The sequence below is a fragment of the Lethenteron reissneri genome, chromosome 5, assembly GCF_015708825.2.
Source record: "Lethenteron reissneri isolate LAM-NWPU_2019-01 chromosome 5, ASM1570882v1, whole genome shotgun sequence".
Lineage (NCBI taxonomy): Eukaryota > Metazoa > Chordata > Hyperoartia > Petromyzontiformes > Petromyzontidae > Lethenteron > Lethenteron reissneri.
Genome location: NC_083783.1, coordinates 10,454,398 through 10,466,172, shown reverse-complemented (window position 1 = coordinate 10,466,172; position 11,775 = coordinate 10,454,398). Strand labels below are relative to the sequence as shown.

Sequence of the window (11,775 nt, the reverse complement as noted above, 5' to 3'; positions counted from 1 at the left end):
TGGTGCGGTGGTCACGAGTTCAACACCTCCCTCCCGGGATAAAATCATCGTTTGCACCTCCACCTCCGAGTGAGCAAGGCAGCGCTGCTCTCGCTGCGGCAGTTGAAACAGCGTAGAGGAAGAGTAGGCCAACATTCCACTCGAGAGAGAGGAGGGGGGCGCTCTAGAGCTCCCCTTCCGCCAGCAGTGGCGTCGGCAAGCACTTGCAGGCCTGCACCTTTACCCTATTGCATACACAGATATATGTTTATGGACTTTAATAGACATTAAAGTCACCAGATTTTTTTTATTGCATTTTAAATAAACAAAAGATTTATATTTACAAGAGTGCAAAAACAAAACACCAAAAGACGCTAACGCTATTTAACAACACTGAACTCTACCTACAAAATATACACACAACACACACACGCACTCTCTCTCATATGTACACACGCTGCTGTGTGCGGCATTGCAGATTACAATCGAATAGCCAATCAATCAAATCCCAGGGCCGCCTGTGGAACAACGCCTCCGGCACATAACGATTCCACGTAATTCAACTTACGCTTGAAAGTCATCATGATCGGCGCTTCGTTACCCCGATGGTGCCGTTCTGGACTCGTGTTGTTGTGGGGTGATGCCGCGTAGTCTAGTGGCAGTGCCTTACGCTGCCCATAATCACTACCGCAAAGCTGAGTGGCAGATGTAGTCCTGGTTGCACACAGGCTTGCCTCGCTCGATGCACTTGTGGTCAGTAGATGCATCCAAAGTAAAAAGGGATCACAAAGCGGAATTGCGAAGCATCCAGACCCACAGCAGTCACCCAACGCACACACACACACAGTACACACACACGGTACACACACACACACAATGTGGTGTATCTCTGTGTGTATTCATGTGTATCTCTCTATGTATCCCTGTGTATGTACCTCTATGTGTGAGAGACAGCTGCCTGCCGAGTAGCGTGCAAATACACACACACACAATGTTGTACCTCTCTATGGATCTCTGTGTGTGTGTGTATATCTGCGTGTGTGTATCTCTGTGTGAGACAGCTGCTTGCCGTGGAGCGAAAACAGTACACACCCACACACAGTACACACACACAGTACACACACACAGTACACACACACACAGTACACACACACAGTACACACCCACACACACAGTACACACACACAGTACACACATACACAGTGCACGCACACACAGTACACACCACACACACAGTGTACCCACACACAGTACACACACACCCACAGTACACACAGTACACACACAGTACACACCCACACAGTACACCCACACAGCACACCCACACGCAGCGTTTGTCCCACATCCGCACGACCGTCCGGGCCACCCTCTCCCGCCCCGCGTGCTCTCCTCCGCGCCCTCTTCGGTGTCTCAGCGCCAATCGGCCGCCGGGTGAACGTCGCCCGGCGGGAAGCAAAGCCCGGCAGCGGAGCGGAGCGAGCCCGCCACGGCGGGTTCCCCGCACCGCATCGACGACGACGACGAGACGGGGCGATGAACTCAGCTCGGCGCACTCGCAGGACGGCGAGACGGCGCCTTGGGCGGTGGCGGGGAGACGTTCTTCCAGCAGCGCATCGGCCCAGGCTGGCGGTGTGCGCTCGTGGAATCGATCGAGTTATATCCTGACCGAGGACGGACCTCAAAAAAGTAGCTCGAGGTCGAGCTCGTTAAAAACGATCGCCGCTGTTATTGTTGCTGTTGTTGTCGTCCGGGTTGTTGAATGTTAGTCGATCCTTGGTTAGAACTCGCTCCGAATTCACAATTGGCACTGCGACTACGAACGCCACCGCTCCCGGCGCCGTCGTCGGCGTCGTCAGAATCGTCACGCGGATCTCCCCGACGGGCGTAAGCATCATCTTCGTTCTCGTCGTCGTCATCCTCGTCGTCGTCGTCATCGTCGCTCTTAGAGTCGTAGAAGGACAACGTGGCCTGCACGGGGAAGTTCGCCAGGAGGCTCTGGCCACTTCGGTAGAGGTAGTCGAACGTCTTCGACTTTGGCCACATGATCCTGCACCACGGCCCGAGAACAACGCACGGTGCGGAAGATGTAGAACAACACGTGCAACACGACGCACGCACGGTGCACAACGCATTCAGTTCAGCATAGCGTCTCGTTGGCTAAGTTGTGAGTGAGTGGTCGAGTGAGTGAATGAGTGGTCGAGTGAGTGAATGAGTGAATGAGTGATCGAGTGAGTGAGTGAATGAGTGCGTGGTTGAGTGAGTGAGTGAGTGAATGAGGGCGTGGTTGAGTGAGCAAATGAATGAGTGGTCGAGTGAGTGAGTGAATGAGTGCGTGGTTGAGTGAGTGAGTGAATGAGTGCCTGGTTGAGTGAGCGAACGAGTGAGTGGTTGAGTGAGTGAGTGAATGAGTGCCTGGTTGAGTGAGCGAATGAGTGAGTGGTCGAGTGAGTGAGTGAATTAGCGAGTGGTTGAGTGAGTGAATGAGTAGTTAAGTGAGTGAATGAGTGGTTGAGTGAGTGAATTAGTGAGTGAATGAGTGGTTGAGTGAGGGAATGAGTGAGCGGTCGAGTGGCTGGATGGGTAGCTGAATAAGCGGTGAGTTTCACTCAGGGCGCCAGGGATAGTCTCATGAGCTAGAGACTGGCCTGGGGCATTCGTCTGCCAGGAGGCAGCGATGATTGCCGCTGAGTGTGTCTGTGTGCCATTCCTAATGGGAGTTATTTGCGGTTTGCAATTTTCAAATTTGGCAAACGTGGATGCCGACGCCGGCACAGGATGAGCCGGCTCTTGCGAACGGCGTCACGGAGATTTTTTAACGTACTTCGTGAGTGGAGCAGACGGAAACGAGTGGTGCATTATTATCATCATTGTGGTTACCGCACACCGCAGAAATTACCGGGGCGGCCGCTCGATTCGAACCGTGGACCTGTGCTACTGCTGAGCCACAACATCAGCACATCACCACAACACAACGGCTGAGAGCACGACACAATGCACGTGGTAACACCACACTCTGTGTGATCACAACACAACGGCTAAGAGCACGACACAGTGCACGTGGCAACACAAACAGCTGACAAAACGAGGCCTACGTACGGTGCGAGAGAAGTTGAACATACGTACACACACCGGGACGTAACACAACGCTTGGCATCACAGCAAAAACCGCATGCGTGTACACAAGGGCACCCTCGTCAAAACTCTTACAAGTTAGCGAGCACCTGTTAAGGTTGTAACGGGACAAGGTGGTGGTGTGGCCAGCTCCACGCCTGGCCGCCTTTGTCTCCCCCAGTGCTGATGTTTACACGCCGTACCAAGCACTCATTTGAGGCTTAGTCCACCTAGTGGAGACCCAGGACCGGCTCAGATAATCGTCACCGGTGTGTTGACCGCGAGTGGGAATCAAACAGGCAAAGATCCCCCGTGTAGCCTGAACACACTTGTGGGGCAAGTGCTGTTAGCGAGCAGCACCTATGAAGGCCGGCACGGCGCACGAGGGGGTGGGTTGCCAACACCACGCGGGCCGCCTTTGCCTTCTTAGTGGCGATGTTTACTACACACCGCACCGAGTACTCATTTGAGGCCCAGTCGACGTAGGGGGAGGCCCAGGACCATTTCAGATAATCGTCGCTAGTGTCGACCATAAGCCGGAATGGAACTCGGGTCGCCGGGTTCGTAGCGCAGTGTGCTAACCACTACACTACCGCTCATCACAACGAACACACACACAAATACAAAAATCCCCCGTATAGCCTTCCACAGACTGTTGGGGCAAGTGCTGTTATGTATGTATGTTGAACCATACGGCGAGCACACACACACGCGCGCACACGCACATCAGCAGGACGGATGATGGTGGACATGATGCGAGCACACACACACACACACACGCGTGCACACGCACATCAGCAGGACGGATGATGGTGGACATGATGCGAGCACACACAGGCGGTGATTCATCACCGGCTGCGAAACTCACTTCACTGGGTGTTGGAATCCAGAACAGAGTTTTGCTGCTTTAGCCGGCAGCGCGGACTGGCTCTGGGAATCTCCAGCGCGCTTCCGGGCAGAGAGAGAGAGAGAAAGAGAGGGAGTCATCACCTCTTTTAATAAATAGGCGATAAAAACAATAATCACGTTACATATTTGTGTTCCAGCATCAGCCATGCAGAGTAGCATTTTAAAAAGCTGTAGAGTTTTGCAACGCGCACACTTTTGATTATATTTTAATGTTATTTTCATTATTTTAATAGTATATATATATTGTTTGACTCCTAACTGTGATTCTTAAATACGTTTGTAATGCGCACAGTTTTGATAAAATTTTAAGTTTAACAAAAAAAATATTTTTAACAGTATATATGTTGCCTCTTAGCTGTTTTAATGTTACGTCTTGTGTTCTCCGCTTGCCGCGGTGAAGAGTCGGCTAAGTTTTGCCCAATCTTGGTTGTAGTTACCGGCGAAACGTCGTACTCGAATTGTAAATGTTGCGGGTTTACTCTCAAACACTCAACCGGTTAGTGCTGAACTAGCATACTACACTATCCACTACACTATACACTACACACTAGTGCTGTACTAGTGACGAATTGGCACGTTTTGTTGACGTGACAAACCTTACTCATTGGCTGTGTCGGGTGGTGGCGGGTTTAATGACACATTTTTTTTATTTACGCGATCTAACCCCAAAAAACCCTCTATTGTGGATAATATTGGTCGTGAAAGCCTCCTACGACTGCTACGCGTCAAACTGATGGATTACAGACGGAAATCAACCCACTCGCTGTACCACCACCGTGCCCTGGCGAGCCAGGGAATTGCTACGTTGACACCCACGGGGTGAGGGGAGGGAGTTCCACAAACCTCTGTGAACCGCCAACCCTCGCCAAGGCACGGAGCACTGCTGGATCACAGGCATGCGGCACCAGTGACTCAGTGATGTATAGCAGTGGTTGTTTTTAGCTACAATACCGAATATATACAATGTGTGCAGCCGCTGGGCGGATTGTTACATCGCCGGATGTGTGTATGTACGTATGCTGAACCTCTTTCGCGCAGTACGTAGCCCAGCGTGCTAATCGGAGGGCCGTGAGAGGCCATCATCCAGCATGGCTCGCGGAACTTATGGCATACGCAGCAGGGCGACACACGCGGCAGCAGGGGTAGCAGTGGAGCGATATTAATGATCGCACTGCACTTCTACGCTACTGCCACCCCCACTCACCCACCAGGCGTCACCAACCGGCCACGAGAAGCTCCGTGGAGGTCGGTCAAATAGCCCCACCAAGCCACACGCAGCGTGGGGTGACTCATCCAGCAGTGGATCGCTACGGGGCTGTGCAGGGGCACACAAGTCGAAGCTTACCAGCGCGTCTTCATGCTGCTGAGCGATGTCCCTGGCCTCCCAGGGTCTCCACCAGTGGGAGCTGCTGCAGACACACGAGACAAAGAGACAGATCCTCCCGTGAAGACTCGACAAGGCTGTCGGGGCAAGTGCTGCGAGTTGGGAGCACATATGAAGGCTGCCGGCACTGTGGCACACGTGGGGGGTGGGTGGCCAGCACCACGCCCGGCCGCCTTTGTCTCCCCAGTGGCGATGTTTACACAACGTCCCAGGTATTCATTCGAGGCTGAGTCGACCTAGGGGAGGCCCAGGACCGGTTGAGATAATCGTCACTGGCGTTGGTGTCTGTGAGCAAGAATCGAACTCGGCACGGCCACTTTAGACACAACAACAGCCGTCATTCGCCGCTAAGTGGCGAATGTCGTCACCAAGCTTTGTGCCAGGCTAGGTGCACTCCGAGGCCTCGTGAAGTGTCAAATGCTCGCTGCTGGCAGGTCACGGGACAGACCCCAAGTGCCATGGGTTGACCGACTGAGATGAGTGGCAGATGCACCACCTGCGTGTCCTCTACTGTGCCACCTGGCTTCGCTTTATACGATACACACTGACAACGACAGCTGCCATTCGCCACTACGTGGCGGTGACGTCATCGCAGTGGTTGTGCCAGGCTAGGTGCACTTTGAGGCCACGTGGGGTGTCGAAGGCTCGCTGACGGAAGGTTATGAGACACCCAGGTGTAATGTTTGTTGACTGGCTGAGATGAGTGGCAGATGCACCACCTGTGCCCATCCCTTGCGCCAACTTGCAGGCTTTAATCCACCCGGCGCTCCGCTCGTTGTTGTGAGCGTCGCTCCGCTGCCCTCCGTTGTTGCTGGAGGGCGACGATTGCCTCCAACTGCCCAGTAGCAGCAGCAGCAGCGTCCTTCACGAGCCTCCTCCTCCACAGAGGCCGATCTTGACACCGCTAGTTCCAGCTATCAGCAAGGCTACTTATCTATCTCGAAGTCCTGCACCACATCAGCAGCCCATCTCTGCTCGAGTCTACGCCGTGCCGACTTGGAGCTCTGCATGCGCTGGCTGGGCAATGCCGGGGTGACGTGACCCGGCCAACGCAGCTCCTCGCCTGCCAGAGAGAACTCGACGATGGGGCAATGCCCCCGCTATTTCGCGGATCTGTGAACCCCTTTAACGCAGCCCATCCTGCAATGGTTAACTTGCAGGATGAGTCACGGGCATCGTCTGCCTGTCCTGTGAGCGTTGCAAGCTGGCGCAGGTGCTCCTCCTGTAAGCGCGTACACGTCTCGCACGCGCGGATAAGAGAGAGAGAGAGAGAGAGTTAACGGCTGTTGGCTGAGAATACCCAGAGCCTTGCTATAGAACAACGGGCCAGAGCCCAGTTCCATGTCCTCCACATGCAAGTAGAAAAAAAGGTGTCATCCATCAGTGTTTAAGCAAGGGGGGTGGTGGTGGTGGGGGGGGGGGAGAATCTGGAATGGTTTCGGCCGTCTGGGTCTCATCAGCAGTGCGCTATCACGGCGTGTTGAGCAAAGGCTGCTGCTAATTCCCGCCGGACCTTACTGGCGAGCGGCACTCCGCGTAATCGAAGGAAGCAAGAAACCGCGTCACCGAGCCTGGCGCGTTGCTGTTGGCCACGAAGCTGACGGGGAGACATTGTGAAAGTGGCAGCACTGCTCACTGCTGTGCGGTTTCCTTCCAAAAAGCTGAACACCCCGCGCGTGGTACAGTGCGGCTGCTGCTGCACAAACATCCCAATGCCGGACAATTACCTTGCGGATTACTCCGCTGGGATCACGCGTCAAAGACCCCCCCCCCAACCCCCCCACGTAGCCTCAGCAGACTGTTGGGGCCAAGTGCTTTGGCACCCAATGAAGGCTGCCGGCACTGTGGCACACGAGGGGGGGGTGGGTGGGCCAGCAGCACGCCCGGCCGCCTTTGTCTCCCCGATTGCGATGATTACTACACACCGCACCAGGCACTCATTTGAGGCTGCGTCGACATAGGGGAGGCCCGGGACCGGTTTAGATAATCGTCACCGGTGTTGGCCGTGAGCGGGAATCGAACTCGGGTCGCCGGGTTCGTAGCGCAGCGTAGCGCTAACCGCTACACCACCGCTCCCCACAAATATTAAGATCCCCCGTGTATCATTAACAGGCTGTCGGGGCAACTGCGGCGAGCGAGTAGCACCTATGAAGGCCGGCACGGCACACGAAGGGGTGGGTGGCGAACACCACTGCCCAGCCGCCTTTGTCTCCCTCGGGGCGATGTTTACTACACACCGCACCAGGCACTCATTTGAGGCCGAGTCGACCTAGGGGAGGCCCACGACGTAGCGCATCGCGCACGCTGACACCAACGCTCGTGTTGCTTTCAATCCAATTTCCATCTCAGCGGCAGCGGCATCACCCCCCATCACTGCGTCAACGTGTGGCAGGGGGAGGAACGCTCTTGACAAGGAGTTTCGAGGCTCAGTGACGGCTGTCCGTGGTGGTGGAGGTGGTGGAGGTGGTGGGGGGGGGGGGGGTCGGGGGGGTCGGTGGCCACCTGAACGCGGCGCTTTGGGGCGAGGGGCGAGCGCGTTCGGCGCGTTCCGTCTCGCGGCCCCTGCGCGAGTGAGATGCGGCGGCGCTCCCGCTGTAAAGTCTACACGCGGAATGAACAACACACAGACTATACACACTATACACACAGATACTACACACACAGACAACACACACACTATACACATGTGTGGTGCGTGTGTGTGTACGTACGTGCGTGCGTGTGTACGTGTGTGTGTGTACGTGTGTGTGCGTGTACGTGTGTGTGTGCGTGTGTGTGTGTACGTACGTGTGTGTATACGTGTGCGTGTGTGGAGAGCGGTGGCGCAGTGGTTAGCGTTACGCTGCGCTACGAACCTGGTGACCCGAGTTCGATTCCCGCTCACGGACAACACCAGTGACGATTATCTAAACCGGTCCTGGGCCTCCTCTAGGTCGACTCAGCCTCAAATGAGTACCTGGTGCGGTGTGTAAAAACATCGCTACTAGGGAGACAAAGGCGGCCGGACGTGGTGCTGGCCACCCACCCCCTCGTGTGTCGTGGCAGCCTCCATAGGTGCTCGCTGACAACACTTGCCCCAACATCCTGTTAAGGCTACACAGGAGATCTTTGTCTTTGTTTGTGTCGTGTACGTATTTATGTAGTGTGTGTACAATCTGTGTACACCCTGGTGTGTGTGTATACACGTGTCGGTGTGTGTGTGTGTGTTTGTAATGTGTGTGTGGTTGTAATGTGTGTGTGGTTGTAATGTGTGTGTGGTTGTATTGTGTGTGTGGTTGTATTGTGTGTGTGGTTGTATTGTGTGTGTGGTTGTAATGTGTGTGTGGTTGTATTGTGTGTGTGGTTGTATTGTGTGTGTGGTTGTAATGTGTGTGTGGTTGTAATGTGTGTGTGGTTGTATTGTGTGTGTGGTTGTACATACACTCTGTGTGTGTATGTAGTAATACATACCCAGTGGATGTGCAACGTCGGACCAACGTCAGCCCAACCTCAACCCAACGTCGGCCACAACGTTGAGCCAACGTTCCAGCAACGTTGGCTCAACGTTACACCAACGGCCAACGTTCCAGCAACGTTGGCCGTTGGTGCAACGTTGCACCGACATTGCATCAACGTTGAGCCAACGTTGATCCAACGTTCCACGCGCACCAGGGAAATGTGCGTATTGCCATGCACGTCTCTCACGCTCCGCACCATCACCGCTCACTACTCGCCTGGCCGTCATCGTCGCCGCTCTCGACTCGCTGCGGCTTCGTGGGCAGCAGCAGCAGCAGTCCGCGTGGCTCTCCGCCCGCCCACACGCCCCCGCATTTTTATAGACGCGCAGAGGAGACTCGAGGCGATGCCTCTCATGAATATTCACGACGCCGCCGCCTGCTGCTGCGCAGATTCTTATTGTTGTTGTTCGTGCCGAGCACACGCAGAGAGAGACACACAGAGACGCAGAGAGACGCAGAGAGAGACACACACAGAGACACACAGAGAGACACAGAAAGACAGAGAGAGAGAGGCACAGAGACACACAGAGAGACGCAGAGAGGGAGACACACATACAGAGGGACGCAAGAGAGAGAGACACACAGAGACACACAGAGACACACACAGAGACACACAGAGAGAGAGAGACACACATAGCGACGCAGAAAGAGAGAGAGACAGAGAGATACACACAGACAGACGGAGAGACACACACACATAGACACAGAGAGACACACACAGAGAGAGAGACACACACATAGACACAGAGACTCAGAGATACACACACAGAGAGACAGAGAGACACACACAGAGAAACACACACAGAGACACAGAGAGACACACACAGAGAGACGTAAGGAGAGAGACACACAGAGAGACACACGCAGAGAGACAGAGAGACACACACAGAGAGACAGAGAGACACACAGAGAGACACAGAGAGACACAGAGAGAGAGACAGAAAGACACAGAGAGAGAGAGAGAGACACACACAGAGAGACACACACAGAGACACAGAGACAACACAGAGACAACAGAGAGACACACAGAGAGACACACACACAGAGACACACACACAGAGACACACAGAGAGACAGAGAGGGACACCGCGACGTCACAAGGGGGCCGGCGAGTGGAGCTGTGGGGGTGCGGGTTGCGAGTCACGAAGGGGAGGCGAGCGAGGCCACTTGATGGATGTGGGTGTGTGCTGGGCTACCCTTTCTTTGTGCGGTGCGCGGTGAGTGAGTGTGTGTCTATTTGTGTGGAGCGTGTAAACGTAACCACGAGGGAGACAAAGGCGGTCGGGAGTTGTGTGCCAGTCACCCACCAACCTTGTGTTGCCGTGCCGGCCTTCGTAGGTGCTACTCGCTAACAGCACTTGCCCCGACAGTCTGGTAGAGGCTATACGGGGGATCTTTGTCTTTGTTGTCTTTGTGTGTATGTGGAGCGGTGGTGTAGGGGTAAGCGCGCTGCACTACGAACCTGGCGACCCGAGTTCGATTCCCGCTCACGGCCAACACCGGTGACGATTATCTGAACCGGTCCTGGGTCTCCGCTAGGTCGACTCAGCCTCAAATGAGTACCTGGTGCGGTGTGTAAACATCGCCAGTGGGGAGACAAAGGCGGCCGGGCGTGGTTCTGTCCACCAGCCACCTCGTGTGCCGTTCGGGCCTTCATAGGTGCTACTCGCTAGCAGCACTTGCCCCAACAGCCTGTTTAAGGCTATATGGGGATCTTTATCTTTGTATATTGGGAGCGGTGGCTCAGTGGTTCGCGTTCTGCGTTACGATCCCGGCTGCCCAGGTTCGACTCCCGGCCACGGCGAACATCAGTGGTCATTACCTGAATCGTCACTGCGCTTTTAGGTCGACTCAGCCTTAAATTACTATCCGCTACGGTGTGGAGACGTCATCGCTCGTGAGAGACAAAGTCGTCCGGGTGTAGTGCTTGCCGCTAGTAGCACTTGGCCCAACAGCATGCGTAGGCTATACTGGGGGCCTTTGTCTTTGCCTGCCTTTTAATGCAGAAGTGTCCAATAATCGCCAGTGGCCAAATGATCTGTCCAACTCCTAGATTGGCTCTGCCTAAAAACAAACTTAACATGGAATATACTTAACATTATAGTATACGATTATACTAAATACTATATTGTATGCGAATATACTAAATATTATTATACAGGATTACATTAAATACTATAGTACACGAATATACATAACACTAGTACACGAATATACATAACATAATTCATGAATATACTTAACATATACTTAATATAAAATATACTTAACACTACAATACACGAGTGCACTTAACACGAGTATATTTGACATTATACTACGCGAATATACCCAAATTATAACCGCGCGTACACCGCGTGACCATTTACTTTGCTTGGCTGTGTCGGGTGGTGGAGGGTCTGAACGACACAAAGTTGGTCAGATCTCTAAGGGGGCTAAATCCTTTAGGTAAAACAAATCTCAGTATTCTGCATGATTATACAATCTCCAGCACGCCTGCTGTCTGCGGTAGTTAAAGACCTCGTTAGTTGTGCAGTGTCCCTGAAGGACGCCGTTTCACTCTTCCACTGCATGATGGATATCGTGATGGGTATCGTGATGGATATCGTGATGAATATCGTCATGAATATCGTCATGAATATTGTGATGAATCTTGTGATGAATCTTGTGATGAATCTTGTCGTTCGATGCTGCTGTGCTCACTCGCACAAAACCACGGATCTCCCGTGTACAACAGCCGGGTAAAGTGGCGATCAGACGGGATCACGGTCATCCCGCGTAACACATTAGCACGTGTACTATGATGTCAAATACAATTTAAAACTCGCCCGGGCCGGCCTAGCAGCACGCCTGTAGGTTCCATGGGGGCATTTCTGCGGAACGGCAGTGGTTGCT

The 11,775-nt window shown here is 53.7% G+C and overlaps 1 protein-coding gene across 3 annotated transcripts; it reads right to left on the bottom strand.

The window, feature by feature from the left end:
• Positions 1–272: 272 nt before the first annotated feature.
• On the bottom strand, positions 273–9,218 carry LOC133352507 (protein ripply2-like). 3 transcript variants are annotated; one of them, XM_061568194.1, is made up of 5 exons: positions 9,097–9,218; positions 7,886–7,984; positions 5,345–5,408; positions 3,959–4,038; positions 273–2,026 (listed from the first exon to the last, which is right to left on the bottom strand). In XM_061568194.1, the coding sequence occupies exons 1-5, from the start codon at positions 9,105–9,107 to the stop codon at positions 1,705–1,707; spliced, it is 576 nt and encodes a 191-aa protein (XP_061424178.1). In that variant the 5' UTR covers positions 9,108–9,218; the 3' UTR covers positions 273–1,704. The 3 variants fall into 3 exon arrangements, with proteins under 3 accessions (XP_061424178.1, XP_061424187.1, XP_061424196.1); XM_061568203.1 differs by having other exon boundaries at positions 5,345–5,405; XM_061568212.1 differs by lacking the exon at positions 7,886–7,984 and having other exon boundaries at positions 9,097–9,149.
• Between the last annotated feature and the right edge of the window lie 2,557 nt (positions 9,219–11,775).